General features: G+C 47.9%; 2 protein-coding genes across 3 annotated transcripts in view; both read right to left on the reverse strand.

Annotated features, from left to right (window-relative positions):
- Positions 1-611: 611 nt before the first annotated feature.
- Positions 612-7,265, reverse strand: si:dkey-156n14.3 (zinc finger protein ZXDC). The gene is made up of 10 exons (XM_068314472.1): positions 4,588-7,265; positions 4,365-4,517; positions 3,791-3,869; positions 3,464-3,594; positions 3,196-3,366; positions 2,328-3,106; positions 1,690-1,774; positions 1,443-1,615; positions 1,241-1,342; positions 612-1,141 (listed from the first exon to the last, which is right to left on the reverse strand). The coding sequence occupies exons 1-10, from the start codon at positions 6,551-6,553 to the stop codon at positions 1,055-1,057; spliced, it is 3,726 nt and encodes a 1,241-aa protein (XP_068170573.1). The 5' UTR covers positions 6,554-7,265; the 3' UTR covers positions 612-1,054.
- A 466-nt stretch (positions 7,266-7,731) lies between these two features.
- The window catches only part of LOC137594880 (copine-9-like), a 65,465-nt gene continuing 53,669 nt past the window's right edge, over positions 7,732-19,527 (reverse strand). For both annotated transcript variants that reach the window (XM_068314473.1, XM_068314474.1), the window contains 5 exons: positions 18,263-18,390; positions 14,531-14,633; positions 14,334-14,391; positions 10,063-10,136; positions 7,732-9,985 (listed from right to left, as the gene is read on the reverse strand). In XM_068314473.1, the coding sequence (XP_068170574.1) occupies positions 9,749-9,985; positions 10,063-10,136; positions 14,334-14,391; positions 14,531-14,633; positions 18,263-18,390 (600 nt within the window). In that variant the 3' untranslated portion in view covers positions 7,732-9,748. The remainder of the gene's footprint in view (positions 9,986-10,062; positions 10,137-14,333; positions 14,392-14,530; positions 14,634-18,262; positions 18,391-19,527) is intronic.

A 19,527-nucleotide genomic window follows, 5' to 3' on the forward strand; every position in this document is an offset into this window, starting at 1 on the left:
GGTTCATCAGACAGGAAGTGAGGAAACCTCGTGCCCTGCGGTGGACTAGTTGACGGCGGAGTGATACGCTCAGGTGAACAGGCAGAGGAGTGTGTAAACAGGCCGAAAACCTTTGATCTCAAAGGTTGAATTTACGACGCCGGGTCGTATTTTCACATTTCTGATAAAAAAAACCTACGAGCGCGAGTTAATCATCGACCTCATTCAAGTCAGGACGGGGGTCATGTGACTCGTTCCAGAGGTTAAACTTCCTGTTCCAGGATCAGGACGCAGCGCTGGGATTAGACGGAGATAACCCGCGTTAATCTGTCCGAGTTTACTTAAAATGGTTGTAATTATTTAACTTAAACGGAATCTGCTCTGTATGAAAACTTTGAGGCGCCATCTGCTGGTTGGGATGTGGTACTGCAACTATCAAACTGATTAATTAAATTTAATTAATTTAATTTAGATAGACAGGATAGAAATAAATCTACTTATGGACTTTCAAAAGTGTAGTTTAATGATAATACCATTAGATTATTCGGTTAAATGGAAGATTATTATTATTTAAAGCAAACGCTTAAATTTTCCATGACATCCTGTCAGTGAAATAAAAGCTTCCACAAAAACTGATTGTGCTTCGATTCTTTAATTAATCCGTGTGCAACTCGGCCGTTCTCTCAACGCATAGCTAAATAATAAATAAGCAGATAAAATAATAACAGAAAGGCAGTGACTCGGTAGACGTGATTCAAACAGGCGCTAATTTGTTTCTGACATGGACTCACTGCTGCCGTAGAAAAATAAATCTAAATACATACCAACTAAAATGACTTTAAATAATGCAGGGAAGCCGCCGGCGGAGGAACACACCGCTGGGGGGGTCAGTAAGGCAACGGTGGCGCCCCCCCCGACGGCGGAACCCTCCAGTTTGGTTTGGTAGAAATAAACCTGATTCTGCTGAAAAAATCCTCCTCTCCTCTTCTGAAGGTGCATTATCCGTCCAGCCCCGCCCCTAATCTGAACCACACCCCCAAAAACGGGGGGTGGGAAGTGAGGGAGGGGGGGAGTGTCACTCCAGGTCCTGGAGGTTGATTGTGCTTCCTGTGAACTGGGAGTTGTCCGAGCCGTTGTCGTCCTCCGTCATCACCGACGGTTCCTGCGATGGAAACGCAGACAGGAAGCGGCGTTTTGAGCGTTTCCTGTTCGTCCTGAAGATGGGCTAAACGTTTCCCTCAGTGCCGCCTGAAGGACCTACCTGTAAAATGTTGACGGGCAGGTCGGCAGTCAGCTGGGAGTGCGAGCTGGACGGCTGGGAGCTCAGCTGGAAGGCCAGGTCCCCGTCGCCGGGCGGGTCGTCCTGCGTGAACACACTCAGGTTAGCATGTCTTCAGCTAACGCTACACTCAGGTTAAACATGTTGGGGTTAGCATGTCTTCGGCTAACGCTACACTCCTCACCTGCAGTAGCTGGATCTGGACATACTGGGCCCCCGTGACTGGATCCCTTAGGGTCAGGCCCCCGTTGGCCCCCGTGGCTCCTTCCCCATATCGGGTCCCCGAGGCGGCTATTGCTAACGGGGCCACAGCCGTCCTGACTCCTTTGGTTTTCCTCTGACTCGAACCAGAAGTCGCTGGATTGGACAGAGAACATTTTAGCACCCAGTGCGTCTTCAGGAGGAGGATAGAACCGGTGGGGGGGTTTTACCCGAGGAGGACGAGGGGCCCCTCTGCTTCTTCTTCTTGGCCAGCTGAATGGCTCTGTAGTCCGTCCTAGCGGAGCCCCCACTCTCCTGACGCACAAGGAGGTTCACAATGACACCCGAGCCAGAGATGTCACAGACTAAACATCACTTTATATCGTCACGGAAACAAGTCGTCGACTGTTCCATGAATTCTACACAACATTGATCATTAAGGAATTCTGAGGAATCAGCAGATCAACGTTCAAGAACAGATGGAAAAAATAGCAACAAATGGTTCAAATAATTTCCCATAATTCAGTCCAAACCATCTCTATGCAGGTCGCTAGCAGCTAACGGCTACATGCAGACAGAAGGAAGAGTGATGAGACAGTGGTGACGGATTTGAGACAGTGGTGACAGATTACAGACAGTGGTGCTGAACAGAATACAGGAAGTGGAGCTGGGGGGCAATGAAGATGTTGAGCGGGACAGGTTCAAAGGAAAAGCAGTAGCTAGCATCAGGCTACATAGTAGTAGCGCTGCTGACACACACACACACCCACACACAGACACACACCCACACAGACACACACACCCACCCACACACACACACACACACACACACCCACACACAGACACACACACCCACACACACACTCACCAGGAAGCTGCTGGGCGACACGGCGTTCACTTCCTGCTCCTTCTGGGGGCTGAAGCCGCTGCCGTGTCCGGGGAAGACGAACTGGGTGAGGACCTTCCCCCCCTCCTGGGGCCCCAGCACCTCCACACATCCCAGCAGAGACCCCGCCCCTCCTGGCCCCCCCACGTCCACCACCTTTGAGGGTGAGGCCAACAGTTCTGCAGCGGGAGCGATCGCCAGGGAGACGGGGGGCTCCCCACTCAGAGCGCTGGAGGAGCTGAGGGGCTGCTGCAGGGCGGGGTCCACCGAGACCCCGCCTCCCTGCATGGCGAGAGCAGTGAGGGTCCCGAGGGCCTCTGGGGTCACAGTCTGCACGTCGTCCAGGTTGAGGGTGCCCTGCGGGGGCAGAACGTCGCCCACCGTTCCTTCCAGACCGTGGTGGGGGCCCATGTCGGCACCGGCCGCCATGATCAGAGGGTCCCCCGCTTTGGTGCCGGCGCCGGAACCCAGAGTGGCCCCCACCGAGGAGGGGTCGATGGTGAGGATGCCGGAGCTGACCAGGCAGAGGTCCATGGTGAACGTTCCGCTGGAGCCGCCCCCGCTGACGGGGATCCCCACCCCGATGCCGGCACCGGTGGAGGCCCCGCCTCCGGGAACGGAGGAAAACAGAGAGCTTAGGTCCAGGTTTGTCAGCTGGTCGCCCCCGGCAACACCGGGCCCCGCCACTGCCACCGGGGGGGAGCTGATGAGCTCGCTGCTGGGGGTCAGGGCGGGCGTGGTCTCCATCTGTCGGAGAACATCTGAAGGAGAGAGAGGGTGAGAACCGTTCCGACGCCGGTTACCCCGGTTACCCCAGGAACCCCGCGACCCACGGGCGCGCGTGACGCACCGGGACTCAGGTGGTGGTGTTTGACCATGTGACTCTTCAGGCTGCTGCGCGAGGAGAAGTGTTTGGAGCAGTTGGCCACGGGGCAGCGGGTCCGCAGGGCGGCGGCGTCCTGCTTGTGCTTCTTGGAGTGGATGTAGAGGCTGCTGCGAGCAGAGAACTTAGCGTTACAGCCTGGGGGGGGGACACAGAGACACCGGAGGGGGGGGGGGTCACTAACAGCACCACTTCCTGTTTCACACCCGACCACTTCCTCCCCCACGCGTGTTACCTTCTGCGTGGCACTGGAAGGGCTTGGTGCCCAGGTGGGTGATGCTGTGGCCCTTCAGGTGCTCGGCCCGCGTGAACGATTTCCCACAACCCTCCTCTGTGCAGACGAAGCGGCGGTCGTCGTCGTGTTTCCTGAGGAAACAGGAAGGACACCGGAGTTACACTTCAACCAATCAAATTTTATTTAGAATGCGTCTCATTGGCAGCCGGTGAGCTAACAGGCAGAAACCTGGAGCAGACCCCCGGCTCCTGGAGGACGGTCGTCTGCCTTTCATTGATATTATTTGCTAAAAGCCACACGCTAACAGCGTTTTACCTTCGACCTTACCGTTTATGTCGGAGCAGCTTGGACATGCTGGTGAAGGACCAACCACAGCCCTCCGAGTCACAGACGAACGGCCGCTCACCTGGAAACAGGTAAGAACAAGGCAGTCAGAGATCGCAACATCCCGCGAATTTGACCTTGACATAGTTTCCTCAAGGTCATCATCTCATTTTCATCCCCTTTGCTGCCCGAGTAAATCTGCTTTTTGTTTCATCTTTCTATCTGCAACGGTTGCGAAGGTATTGGGTGGACTAACGGACGGACGAACGAACACTGACATTTTAATCCAGTCTAATCTAATCTAATCTAACCTAACCTCCCACAGTGTTTTTTGCGACAAGTATTCATGATTTCCTGTTTTGTTATCATAGATAAATATGAAACTTTAACAGTTGATTTTTGTTTGGAATCAATAGAATGACTTAAGACAACATCTTCGACCGTTTCTTGCATACTTGGCGCGCCAACGTACTAAAGCAGGACTCAGAAACTCGTTTTCCTCTTCCCAACATGCTGGTAGATTGTGGGAGCCATTACCCAGAAGCCCCGGCGGGACGGTAAAGGGTTTTCAGCTCACCGGTGTGGCTCCTCATGTGGATCTTCAGACGACAGGCCTTGTCGTAGGTCTTCTCACAGCCGGGGTAGGTGCAGGTGAAGTGGCCCGTTTCCCTGAAGTGGGTCCGGTTGTGGGAGAACAAGGCGCTGAAGGTGATGAAGGTTTTGTCGCAACCTGAACGAGACTGTCAGGTGACTAAAAGTACAACCAACGATAAGTTTACTTGACTATGACAATTTGCTACCTGGGAATTCACACTTGTGGGGCCTCTGCGGCTCGAAGTGGACCCTCTGGTGGTTGGTGAGTCTCGTGGCGCTGCGGAACCTCTCGCTGCAGATCTCGCAGACGAAGGCGTCGTCCTGCTCGTGGACTTTGACGTGAGCTTTCAGGTTGTAGACGGTGGTGAAGCGCCGCCCGCAGCCTTCGAACTGACACGTGTGCGGCCGCTGCTTGTCATGGGACTGAAGGTGGCGCTTCAGCTTGTAGGAGGTGGCGAACGCCCACCCGCAGCCCTCCACGGTGCACTGGTAGGGGCGCGGGTCCTCGGCGTGGTTCAGGAGGTGGACCTTCAGCTTCTGGCGCGTGTCGAAGACGGAAGCGCAACCCGGTTCTGGGCAACTGAAGGTCACCGCGAGGTCTTTCTTGGACCGGATGAGCGGTGCGGACTGGAAGTCTCCGTTATCGCCGTCGGTTACGGTGTCTTTGGGGTGAGGGGTCACCAGATCGGCTTCGGTTACAGCACACAATACCGCCGCTTCCTGCTTGACGATGGGACAAGAGTCCAGAGAAGTTCCCAGCTCCGACAAGGAGCAGTCGTCCACCAGGGCCAGCTCGGAATCGCTCACAGACACCCCCGGCCGAGGCTCCTCCTGGGGGGTGGAGGTGGCCAGCGCCAGCGTGCTGATCTTCCCGATGGATTTGGTCCCACAGTCGTAGTTGAGGAGAACGATATCCTCGTGGTCTTTCATGCCCAGATGCTCCTTCAGGCTGATCATGTCGTCGTCTTTGTGGACGTGTCCTTCCGGGGGGGCGGCGAGCGTCAGCAGCCCGTTCTCGATCGTCACGATGATGCTTTGGTTGTTGATGGTGATCGTCCCGGAGAAGCTCTCCCCGGCGGGCGGACTGGTGGAGGTCGCGGCCGGGTTGGGGTTGCTCTGCAGCCCCGTGGAGTCCTGGATGAAGTCCGAGGCGTCCATAGCTTCCACGATCCCGGGATTCCCTGCGATCAAGGCACCGGTGAGACCCCCCCGGGCGTGAGGAGAACCTTCCTTCAACGCCCTGGTGCTACCTTCACTGTCTGCCGTACACATCTGCCCCCGGATCTTATCGCCATATTTGTTTGTCAAAACAACGTCTTCAACAGTCGGGCAACCCGCACCTAGCTTAGCATTAGCCACCGTGGAATGTTCGTGAACGGCGTCGGGAACGTGCTGCGGTTTTATCCGCCCATCCGCGCACCTGGAGCCGTCGTTATCTTCACGGAGAAGCGGGTCGTCTCCGTTCCCAGCCGCCATGAAGCCGCCGCGGCTCCGGCCGGCGCTGGAGGACTTCCTGGCGTTGGATTTGTCCGCCGGCTCCGCCCGGCGCCTCCCCGCCTCTCCGCCGACGTCCTCCTGGACGACATTAAACACCAAATACAACTCCTTGGCGGCTTTTTCCGGCCTGGTGGTCGCGGTAAAGCTCCCCGGAGGTGCAGCGCTCTGGCCGGGCTGCTGCTGGGCAACGTCCTCCCGCTGCTGCCGTAAAGCCGGGACAGGTGACGTGAAGTGCCGCGGCGGCGCCGACTCCTCTTCCCCGTCGAACAGGGGCTGCGCCATTTGCATTCCGGTCTCCACACCGCCCCCTCCGAGCGTCCACACGGGCTTCAGCTCGTTTCCTTCCCCCGTTTGTAAGTGGTGGAGTCCGGCAGTGACCGTCCCCGCCGTTGACCCACCTCCATCGGCTGCTGGAGGTCTGCTACCGAGCGAACAAACCTCCCCGTTGCCGTTTTCCGCCAGCAGGTGAAACTGCGCCGTCCTCGGCCCGCTGGGGGTGTCGTTCTGGTCGCTTTGTGGTTCGGGCGGCTCCAGCGGTCCATTAGCTCCGTTTTCAGTGGCGATAAAACGCGATAGGGACGCCGCCGCCGGTCCGAGCGGAGACAGAGGGGCTCCGCGTAAGGCGCCATGTTGTAAGTGGATGTTTCGGGCATCAGAAAGCCCCTGCATTTCCATCTTGGTATCCCTGTAGCAGCGACACAGGAAGGACCCGCCCCAGGAGAGCGGCGGCCCATGACTGCACGGCTCAGATAGAGCCGCGATGCCTTCACGGCAGCACGGAAATCACAAACACCTCTGCGATAGCAGCGATTTGTAGCGCTTTTTCTTAATTAATCACTTAAATATAGGAGAAGCTTTCTGCGATTTGGAGTTTTTTTTTCTTCAAATTTTAGCATCACGAAGTCACTGAGTTGAGGTTTTGGAAACATAAAGTTGACATAAACGAGAATGACGGAGTGTATACGTTAGGTTTAGATGTTTACCACGAGTCCCTGAAGGCCGCATTGCGGCGTCTCCAGTTGAACAGCTCCAGTGGGTTTTCTGATTATTATATTAAAACTTAATTTATAAGATCCATTATTTTAATGAGTACACCAGATATTTGAAACGTGAAAGCAAAGCCTTTCGTTAATTATTACCAAATAATAATTTTCAGTCCCAATTTGTATTTTCATTTTCATTGGTTGTCCACTGGGTGGCAGTGTAGTATTACAAAAACAGCCAATAGAAAAGCCTTAAACCTAAAACCAGGACAAAAACATTTAAGTTTCATTCTTTCTATTGCAATTGAACTTCTCTGCTTGTGATATCGATCAAAAGAGCGTATAATAAAAATTAAAACATACAACACTAATATGGAGCGATATTAAAATCGACTTCCCCACGAAGAGATGAGGGCATTTAACTTTCTCCAATTAGTAGGTTAGTAGAATTATATAATTTATATAATAAATTACATTCCACTTCAAAGCGATGATGTCAGTGTCCGTTTGTTTGTTCATTCGTTTGTCCACCAAATATCTTCGCAATCGTTGCAGATAAAGATGAAACAAAAAGCAGTTTAATCGGGCAGCAAAGAGGATAAAAATGAGACGAAGAGTTGACCTTGAAAAAAGTAGGTCAAGGTCAAATTTCAACTTTCGTACACTCAGGACCTGGATAAGATAGAAAGACAAGGGAGAAGGCCACTGTGAGTAAGTCCATAGATCAAAGCTAGTGCTTTGATCTACCTATGCACTTGCTTTGATCTACGGTCAAAGCTAGTGCATAGCTAGCTTTAGCTTACATTTTTATGGTGTAAACTAAAGGATTATATAAAACAAAATAAAATTCTAATAACTAGAGATGAGCGTTAAATAATATCTTTATTTGGTTTCTAAGCAAAAGCAGGGAAACAGTGACAAACGTGTAACTAAATCATGACTAGCACAGACTAGTTAGCAGAGACATTTAGAGGAACAGAATGGAACCAAATAGTTCATCACCTCAGATGTGATTACATGTAACCCACATGAACACAGCAGACGGAGAAGCGGTGAGCAGCATACTGTCGTCAGCGTAACGAACTAACCCTGTCTAGAAAGCTCAACATGCTTCATACAAAAATACCCAGTGAGTTACCTTAGGGTCGGTGTGCTGTCATGACACACATGCATGCATGTTTAAATACCGTGATACAAATCTAGACTACTACCCATGTACCTCCTACGTCTTTTGGATTATTACAATAGCAGTTCCTTCAAGTATACTGTACACAATAAGAGTAGAAACACAAGTCGACACGTTGTGGAATCTTCTTTTTCGCGTGTGAATATACAGATTTTCTGAACGAGTACAATCATTTGGCAGCTTATCAGCCAAAAACGAGCATGCAAAATAACACTGATTTCATGTTTGGTCATATAAAAATAGAGTCCACCCTCACACAGACTTGCAGGATTATGACAGAATTAAGGCCACGTGTCCATTTCCCTTCTGGTTTTGATATCATACATGTCTTACAAACCGTATGGATCCAGATGAGTCCGGTCGTTATTGATTATCTGATCTCAGAGGCCTCGGCTTTATGTTTCTGCAATGAGTTCGTTGGTTAAGACGAGACGAGCTGTTTTCTGCACGATCACCTGTTTGAATCCATCATGCACACGGCAAAAGTTTAAGAAATGGATCGGCAAAATAAAGTCAAGGAAAAGAAAAAAAAAAACACTCCCTGCAAATCAACGGGATTTTGGGATCCGATGAGCCCTGACTGACGGCTGCAGGAAATATGCAACCATTAAGTCAAACACTGGAACCGATGAGGGGAAAATGTGCATACATTTCCAGAAGTCGTCACTGGAGGTCCCTGAAGGCAGCCTGAGTGACTAACACGGCACTACAAACCAAACCTCACCACAGTTTTTCTACTTTCACTCCGCTGCTCAAAAAAATAAAAAATAAAAAAAAAGTGAAGAAGAGTAAAGATGACAGTGACGATTTCACACTTTCTCTGCTACATATGAAGAATTCCGGCCCGTGAAAAAGCTCGACTGGCCGCTTCTGTTCATTCCGTACAGGTACCAGACAGCTGGAGGACCGGAGGCGCCCACCTCATGAATGATTCATCCCCATGACAGCCCCAGCAAAGACAGCTACAATTTGGAGGACAGCAGAGCACACATAGTGATGTTCAGCTTTGCAACCTGGGCTGAAACAGCCTGTACCTCCTGATGTAGTTAAAATGTACTGGAGGAGCTGGAGTTGGAGGATGTGTTCGGTCTGTTCTCCGATTTGGTCGCCTTCTTGCAAATCTCACGACGCTGACCTTGAAAAGTGGAGCAAAACGCGACCCCTTTGCAGAAAAGCTCATTTGAATTTCATGTTGAGCACACAGTAATATACAGAATACATTTTCCACCAAGCGGTAAAAATAACCGGCGTCCGTTGGCTTGCGGATGCCACCGGGACAGGACTTAATTTTGGTTTCTCTATTTTCGGACTCAGTGTTGCTGTCGTGCCGTTAAAATGCCCTGAGAATACACAAACAAGGACGGAACGTCAGCATCGCCGCAAAAGTCTCTCGTCACGGAAACCTGGAGCGGGCTGGACGGACCTGTCGACGCCCCTCATGCTCCCGTCACTGGTTTGGAATGGATCGATGGCTGGAAATCAAAAAGCTCTCAGCTACAGTACGTCGACTCTTTGCAGATGACTTTACACAATTCCAGGAAGAAGAGATGGAGGGACCACCTTCTGCACCTACGCCTTTTAAAAGATGCTCTTCTTGTTGGTGTCTCTTTTTCGCTGATGACACAATCTTCTACACCTTGAAATCACACACACTCACACATACACACTCACACACTCTCACGTCTACATCTTGGCGTCCTTTTAGGCGTGTGTGTTGCGTTCCTTCTTGGTGGCGGGCGTGGTGGTGGTGGTGGTGGTAGTAGTGGGCATGGCAGGGGAGTCGGAATTGGCAGGCAGAGGGGGTCGGGGTTCGATCCCATGGCTCTTCATGAAGGACAGCAGCTGATCGGGGATCTCGGCCAGGACGTCCTTCGCCAATCGGGCCATGCTGAGAACCTGGTTCCCCGACCGGTCGATGTAGTCCCGGAAAGGAACAAACTGGACGGAGAGATCAGAGGATCAGGAGGATCACAAAAATAACACACATGTGTTGGGTTCTGGTAAGCACGCCTCACCTGGACAATGTCTCTTTCAGCAAAGCGCCCCCTAGAGGACACTCTGACCTCGTCCCCGTCCAGCTCCTCCATCGCTGCAGGTGATAAATGACATTCATAGTCAATCCAGTTCAAATCATTAATCAATAGTTGCCTTTTTTTAAATAAAGTTTGCAATAAAATCGAGAACAGGTCCTTTTTTTGCCACCTGCTGATGTGCACAACTTCTTAATAAGCTAACAGCTAACTAGAGGCGCTACTCTCCCTGTAATGAGTCCGTGCGCCATCAGAACGTATTGAAGATGTTGCTTTATGCGGAAACGGTTGCATTATGTTGCATTAGCATATTTTATAACTTTATTCATTCTGTCATGGAATGCGAAGAACATTCGCAATCTGCATAGCTTTGCTGCAAGAATGGAGGTCAGCCCTTGGTTAGCGTGCTTTATCAAAAGTAGCTTGTTAGCTGTTAGCGTCTTTTTTTTTTTTCAGTCATTACTGGAATCCTCATCCAGCCACAGTGTAAACAAGTTAATTATGTCTCACAGGAAAAACAGAGGAAACTTCATCCAGTTCAAGTTCATTCATTCCTATTTTTATTTGCGTGGAGCCTGACACGTCCACACAATCTCTTGATAAAGTTTTAAAGAAGAATAAAGCGTAAGAACAGTCCTTATTAAGCCTCGACATGCAGGAGACTAATAAAGAGTCGTGGCCAGAGACGATCTGCCGGTCCTTCTGTAGAATCTAATCCCTGATGGTCTCTAAATGAAGCAAGAAGCAATAAGTTATTCTGCAGCCCAACCTCATTAGCAAAGGAAGGTAAGGCTCCGGCTGGAGAAACATCATCATTTGGAATCTATTTATATTTCAAAATCAACAAAGGAAAACGTGATGAGCGAGTGACAAACTCTGGCGCTCACTTTTTGTGTTTATTTTAGTTAAAGTGGACGAGAAGAGATGCCGGCGGGAGGGATGCCGGCGGGAGGGACGCCGAGGCTCCACATGGCACACGGAACGTGGCAGATGGAAAAGAGAAGAAGAAATTGACATGTTTGGGAGAGGAAGTGGTGAAACGGCGGACAGGATGGAGAGGTGCGCGAGGCGAGGAGATGAAATGGAAATAGACCAGGTGAAGGAGGACTCAGGTGCGTGTGTGGGGGCAGGTCCAAAGAGACACTCGACGGCAGAGAACTGCCCTGAATACCACATGGCTGCTTCGAGACTCTCCAGCGTGCCCACACTATCAAAGGCATGTGGATGGAGAGAACATCTCCTTTACATGTTGATACGAGGAGATGGAAAGATGAGAGAAGCTGCTTCTTCTGCCACAAAACATTTCTAGTCGTATCCATGGAGAAAGAAAGGAAGAGGTTGGCTGGTTAAAGCTGGTCTACAACATCACGCGATTTATAAATGAAGAAATTCATAATGCAGAAGTGTATTGCTAAAAATTAACTGAAGAGAATATTTGTGCATAAATGAGTGGATTGGGGAAAGAAGAGTGAGGCTACAGGGAGAGGAATCAGTGAAGGTGGAGAACTTTGAAAACTAGAGGTCAATAGTCCAGAGAAACGGTGAGAAAGAGGTGAAGAAACAGATCCAACAGACTGAAACAGTTGGAGGAAAGAGTCTCTGCTAGAATGAAAGACAAAGTTTATGAGACAGTGGTGAGGACAGCCATGATGGACGGAGGTAGAGAGGTAGAGGTAGAGAGAGCAGACTCTGATGGTTTGGACCTGTCCAGAGGAGAGATGGTGAGGATGTTGGTAAAGGGTGATGAGGATGGAGCTACCAGGAAAGAGGATAAGAGGAAGACCAAAGAGAAGGTGGATGGATGTATTGAGGAAGACGTGAGGGTAGCTAGTGTTGGAGAGGAGGATGAAGAAGACAGGTGACCCCAAACAGGACACGCCCAAAGGAGACTAAGAAGAAGTCTAACAGGAACACAATGATATTTTCCTGCTTCTCTCTGCCAGACCAAAACTAACACGTCAGTTTGTCTCTTTTGCCCAAGAGATTGTGCAAATATATGGATTTATTTTCTGCAAACTGAAAAGGGAAACTAAACCAGAGTGAAAAGGATGCTGTGTACTGTAAATGTCAGCGCACGCTCGCAGCTGTCATTCAGAAACGCGCCAAACGAACTGAGAGGCGATCTTCATTGTGTCTGCAGACGGCGGCTGTCAGAAGATGTTTTCTTTCAGACTACTAAATGCAACCCTTCCTGGTGGTGCGATGTGATATATCCTGATGTTTAACGCTACTCTATTGAACTGCTTAAATTCTCCTCAGGGATCAACAAAACTTAAATGTATCTTTGCTTATCTTCAAACATTTATTCCAGTAAAAACACACTTGTGTCTGGCTTTTGTTCCTCGTTATTTCCTCTAACTGTCGTGGGAAGACAAACGGATGAAGCCGGAGGGAAGAGAAGGGGGAAAAGTTGTGAAAGCAAATGAAACAAGTGCGAACAGAACGAGTTATAATAATAAAATACATTTTCATTTGTCGAGTCCCGAAATGCCACTGCCCCGCCAAACAACTCTCTTCCCCCCAAGAGGCCTGGCTCTGACGGGATGAGTGATGCGTGGCGGCAGTCGGTCCCATCAGGGAGCAGACCTGGTGAGACGGAGCTACGTTCAGAACATAGAAATCTCAAGAGGTGCAGCTGATTTATCCGTTTTTGTCAGCTGAAGACGTTCCGACAGAATCTGCAAAATATTTTCACCCCGAAGGAGGACGTAAAAACAGCATCAAATTTAATTGACCAAACACAACCGGGAAGCTCTTTACAAGAACAGTCGGGTAATCCATAAAAAAGTTCACCGGGTCTGTCCTCTTGTTCTTTAACCCTCTGCACTCCATTCTGTGCTCATTCAGTTCCATCATCCCTGCTTTAATTTCCCTCTCTCCATCTCAGACGAGCGCTCATCCTTGACCCGGTAGCCTCGGCACGGCGTTCTGAATAATAGGTCCCAAAGAGGGCTCCCTGTTCTTTCAGCTTCAGTGAGTTCTGGCTTTACTTTTCTTCTATTAATTGATTTAACTTAATAATGTTTCCACTTAACTTCCAGAACGTCATCCAAGCATTTCAGTAATGATTCAACGGCTGCTCGTTTTCACAGGAAAGTTCTCAACAGTCTGACAATCTCTTGAAGGACTGCAGTATGGTTTAGCATTAAGTGTTTAAGGAGTTCTGAGATGTGAATGAGCAAAAATTAAATCAAATTTATTAATGCAGATAGTCTTTTAACATATTTACATTAGAAACATTCGACTTACGAATTTTTGACTTACGAACATTTGACTTATGAACTTTCAACTTACAAACATTCTGTAAATACCTGTATTTTATTTATTTTGTGTTGTTTTAATGTCCTGTAATTGTTTCTGGTCAGTCTTAGGGAATAGAATTTTTAGTATTTAGAGATAGTGATGACATTAAATGACCTCAGATGGAGATTACAGACTGAATTTTAATAAATAATGACTTACGAACAACAACAATTCCACTTACAAACAACCTCTTGGAACCAGTTGTGTTCGTATGTTGAGGACTACCTGTATCGCGCCGAATCATAGCAGAAGTCATCTCATGTCATGATATCTGGTGCAAACAAGTCTCAAGAGTCTATTTACAGAAACCCAACGAAAAAAAAACTTCCTTTAAAAGACAGAAACCCAGAGCAGGCCCCGACTCCTGGAGGATGGTGGTCTGCCTTGACCAGTTGGGGTTAGAGAGACGGAATGAAAGACTGGGAAGGTAGGAGAAGAAGGGACTGGGGGTAGAAACATGGATGTACAACAAACTGAAATAGAACTGATGAACAAAAAGAACAAACTGCTGTAAAAAAGTCTAAAAACTCTCTTCTTCATTGGTTCTATCAAATCCAGAAGGCACTGAGCGACATATGGGGAAAAAGACTAGTCTGATAAGAAGTGAAATGACTGAACACATTTGCTTAATATTTTTACTCCATTTGGAGAGAACTCTTTCACTCCCCATCCATCCCTGGCACCACAATTAACAAATATCTGCTCAGTTTCTTCGCCGTTTTTAATCTCGCTGGGAGTTTTCACACATATTTGTTCTTCAGCGCGAGGAAAAGGAAAGGAACGCCAGGAGGAACCGCGGGCATGAGGGACGTCTGGAATACCCTTCCTCGTCTACTGCCGCCAATCGCCAGCTCCCATCCGAGCTCCTCACATTACCTCCGAGGCCTCCAGGATCTTTGGAGCAGCATCCAATCTTTATGTACAGATCTTTATCTATACAAACACACACTTACCATCGAACTCAGCGGGACCCACTCCCACTATGATGATAGACATCGGCAGGGAGGCGGCCTGTGGAGGAAACACAAGAGACGTGTGAGTCAAGGATGCATTCCAGACCGTCCGCAGGAAGTCAACGTGTCAAATCACTCAATCTTTATTTGCATTGCCCGAAATCACAAAGTTGAGTGTCGGTGTGGCGTGAACTCACGTTGACCACGGACTCTTTGGTCTGAGCCATGTCCGAGATGACGCCGTCCGTGATCATCAGCAGTACCGAGTACTGGGAGCCGTCGGTCACCTCCGCGGCGGACCTGACGACAGGACGGACAGGAAGAGGTGTCTTTGCTTTACAACCAATTTATAACTAGAATTACGCCTTAAAGACCCAACTGGAACCACATCTGATCCATTATTCAGGCTTCAAACCCAAACACCTTCAATCCAGGATCAGGTGAGCCTCATGACTTCTCTGCATCTGTGGTTGATGCCAGTCTGACCGCAATTTGTTTGAAAGGAACCTTTTTTTCCCCACCGTTGAATCATTCATGCTGTGGATTTTGTACATTTACTAATTTATCAGTTTCCTACTTTCCGCTCTTTCTGTCTCTGCACAAACAGTTTTCCTCGGGACGCATTGCCTCCCATCTTGAAATCGTACCTGATTGTGTTTCCCGCATCGAACCTATCTGCCACGTGGAATTCATATGAGTTTTTAAATGGGACGTATGTCACACGCTGCAGGTAAGCGTGTTTCCATCAGACGCTCCGCAGGGTCTGCAGAGGAAGAAGCAATGAAGAGTCCTCCTCTGCACGCGCCTCTCGATCAAACGTCCGTCTTAAACAATGTGTTTGTGAGCGTCGTTTACAGGTAATACCAGGACCCCAGCGGGTCGGAGGAAGCTCTGCTGGTCGCCTCGGCGTCTGATTGGCTCCCGCCCGAGGATGAGAGAAGGCAAAATGGCAAACTCTCTCTCTCCGTCTCCCCTCCTGTCTGCCGATTCGTCTCCGTCATCCATCTATGACGTTTCTTTCTGTCGCCGGCTCTGCGGAGTAATAGGCCGTCGTATCGACAGGTGGAACACGCGACGCCGTTACGACTCAGGCAGGAGTTATCCTTCAAGAGGTTACGTGTTAGCTACGACGCTAGCACAGAGGAGATCTACAGCGGTTTAAATAGTACAGATAAATGCATCCTAATACGATACAAACATCCAACTTACGAACATTCGTAGATACGAACAACTTTATCCGACTACTGCAGTTCCTCTTTCTGCCACAACCCCCGCCGAGCAGCATACAGTAATTATAGTAATTTATTTCATTATTTACGGCAATTTAAACGTTTATGAACCCTCCCCATAATGATATTAAACCACTTTGTGAGTCTTGGAACGCAGCGCACACAAAGATACTGTCAGCCAATAGCATGCGCGTACGGAATCACCGGACTACCAACTAAAAATCCCGATGTAGTGAAGCTTTGCATCTTGAAGCGCGGATAAGCGGTGGATTAGTGTAACACGAACACAACGGAGATTCAGATTTTCTTGAACCCAACCAACCGTTCAACTTCGTTTCATGAAAAATAGGCCCCTTATTTTTTTTCCCATAATCCTGCTGACAAACAAAAACAAACCAGACTGAAAACGGGGCCTCTCCGGCTGAGGGCTCAGATTTGCTCGCATATTTTCCAATCGATCAAAAAATGAAGCTAGATTTATTGTTTTCGTTCCATCAATGAAAATACGGTTGATATTTCTACCAGCTCCCCCACTTCAAACCAACCGGAACCGACCGGCTCTGATTCAACCCGGCTTCACGGCAATCTGTCACACAGTCGATACCAAATTGGCAAAAACGTTCAAAAGATAACCAAATTTTCTTTTTCCTATTTTTTTTTCGCGTTCGCAAAACCGAACGGACATCAAGAAGTTTTTGTGCATTCCTGTTCATCTGCTTCCTTCTCCTCTTCATCACTACTCCAAACCTCCCACATGGAAGGTAGTGAAGAAGAGGTGGATGAAGAGGAGGATGAGGAGCAGCAACAGGAAGCAGGGAGAGCAGATGGGAGACAAACAAGACATGAAGCTCTTCTGCTCTCCGTCTGATTATGTAACCGCCGTCCCCCCGAACCGGGACGGGATATTACTAAAAATACAACGGCAGCCAAAAACCCATTAAAAACTCCCGACCAGAAAAGTTTTATTGGTGAAGTTTAATTTGATTTTCAGGACAGCCTGTAGGATCCTGCAGCATCCTGCGGGGTTCAGCGGGAGGACGGGGGCTGATTCACTTATTCATGCTGTTTGAAGCGCTCACATTGTGGCTTCATGGCTCTTCATAAAATAATAAACACAAAATAATGAACTGCATGTGTGACACATCCAGACGCTGCAAGAGCCTCCAGACGTTAGCAATCACCAGGGCCGGTGCTGGGATCTGAGGGGTCCACACCCCCATAAAAATATACTCAGTGTCTATATTATTTATTTATTTTATTTTATGTATATATATTAGATATATGCATTATATATATATTTTTATAAATTTTTAATATACAGTATATATATATACATATATTTTATATATGTGTATATATATTATATTTTATAAAATTTTTATATCTTATTTTATTTGCTGTTAATATTGTTTATTTATGCTGTTTATTCAGTGCAGACGGATTCTAGCAGTCACGGTTAGCCAGGTTAGCTCTTTTGCTGCTCTTATAAACTCCATTTAGCAAAGCTTTCCACTGGAATGATGATGAGTGATGAGGATGAGGATGAAGATGAAGATGAAGATGAAGAGGACAGGATTTTCTTGTTGCTGGGATTTTTGTTTTCAATAAAGTTTTAACTTTGGCTTTAAACCCACACCATCTGACAGATTAGGTCTCATACAAAACTGTGTTTTATCACTTCTGTCATTTGTTTTTTGTAATTTGAACCATCCATCATCCATCCAACCATCCATCCATCATCCATCCCGCTTCATCCGCTTTCGTGGGTCACCGGGGTTGCTGGAGCCTATCCCAGCAGCAACCTAACGCAGCGCATCGCAGAATATATGAACTACGAAATATCCAATTTTTTATTATTTCTTCTGTCCTGCTGGGAAAATGAAAAGAGAAATAAGGTCTCACGTGTCGGTTTTTAATTTTGCATCTTTAGCATCAAATAAAAAACGTGTTCTTGGAAAGATGAAGAGTCGGAGCGAGGTCATAAAATCAGACGTACGACGGGGTTGTTATTCAAGATGGCATCTGAGCCTGGGGCAGTTAACCCACCGGGGGGCTCCGTGTGATGAAAAGAGGTTGAGATGCTCTACAGAGCAGGGCGTCATTAATCTTTAAGGTGGCGTTGAAGTGCTCCAAAGGGACGGAGACCTTTGTACGTCTGCCTTCCTTTACAACCTGGAATCGACTTAAAGCTCCTCGCTGGAGGCGACGTGGTTGGTGATAATCCGCTGTGCTGTGGGTCAAGCAGGGGTCATCTGCCTCTCAGATGTACATCCATCAACACCAGTTAAAGTCATACAAATCTACAAGACAGGGCGAGACTCAACACGAAAGCTCTTGAGAGCCTCGAAAGGCTCTGGCGAAGTACTGGTTTGGGTTAAAGACGCCCTGCAGACTCCATCAGCTGGAACAAACATTTAGGGGTCTGATTTTTAAATCGTGCATTGTTTATATTTAAATATTCCACCTTAAAAATCCATGAAAACCTTTGTGATTTTACCCAGACCAAGTTCTGATGTTGCATTACTGTTCGCGAGAGGTTGTAGTCTCTAGTCTAGTCTATCTCTAGTCTTGGTGTGTGTGTGTGTCTGTGTGTGTGTGTGTGTGTGTGTGTGTGTGTGTGTGTGTGTGTGTGTGTGTGTGTGTGTGTGTGTGTGTGTGTGTGTGTGTGTGTGTGTGTGTGTGTGTGTGTGTGTGTCTCACCGAGCCACCTGGTTGATGACGGGAGCGAAGTTGGTGGGACCGTAGAGTTGGACGGTTCTCAGGGTCTGGAAGTAAGCCTCCAGAACGCCGTCGATGCCGACGCAGTTTGGGTTTTCTGTTTTTGAGTTCTGCCAGAGAGACGACAAAACAACGTGAGGACCAGAAGACGTCTCGTATTGATCGGCGTCGGCCATCGAGGCGATCGATCAGTAGTTGTGTCATTCCACTAGAATTCTAATCAGCCTCCTGTTGGGTGTTGGTTCCGCCCAAGATAACTCAAGTTTTAATGATAACAAATGTATTTGTGTCCTTCATTTTCTAACACAGGCCAACATTCAGTCATTCTCACACATTGATCACTGACAGAAGCCACCATCCAAGCTGCCACCTGAGAAGAGCGAAGTCCTTGATTCAGGGAAGCCCTCTCTATAGCAGGTCTTCACTCGTTGGAAAACCCAACAAGTCCCACAAGAAGCCACTCCCTCACACGATGACGATGATGAGCCAGAACGTTTTTGACTGAATCAGAATAAAGACTCCAGAACTGGATTCTCCACCAGGAGACTCGCTGGTTTCATTGATGCTTAAACCCCTTTTTGATTCTTCTACATCATAAACATGATATTTTTTCCCCCCGAAAAACCTGATGTATACAATCGGAGGTATGCGTCTGCATTTTCTATGCACAAAAAAAAATCTGGATTTAGAGAAAAAATTATGCAAATTAAATCTCATATATACAGATTTTTGTGACATTTTTTTAAACTTTGTCAGAAGATTCCATCGGACCAAAAAATAGATTTTTCTGGTAATTATTTCATGATTCGATGACTTCGATGATTCAAACTGACTCATTTTAACATTTTCAGTCTGTGATCAGAGATCAATATTTCTAGAACTTTAAGCCCATGAGTAACAAACCATTCCCCTAAACTTTTTCTGCTCCTTTGGTATAAAGTAGCATCTGGCTGCACCTTAAAGATAAAATATTAATGATGTACAACATGTGTAACATGTGTCTTATGTGTTACATACAATATGTATGATTTCCAGATCTTCCAAAGTGGGGGGGGGTAATGCTTGTTTGCTGTTTATTTCCTCTAGAAGTGCAGCATCTATTGCATTGGATTGAATCGGATCAGATTGGATTGGATTGGATTGGATTGGACTGGATCAGATTGGATTGGATTAGATTGGATTAGTTCAGATTGGACTGGACTGGACTGGACTGGACTGGATTGGATTGGGTTGGATTGAATTGGATC

This window comes from Antennarius striatus, chromosome 5 (assembly GCF_040054535.1).
Source record: "Antennarius striatus isolate MH-2024 chromosome 5, ASM4005453v1, whole genome shotgun sequence".
Taxonomy (NCBI): Eukaryota; Metazoa; Chordata; class Actinopteri; order Lophiiformes; family Antennariidae; genus Antennarius; species Antennarius striatus.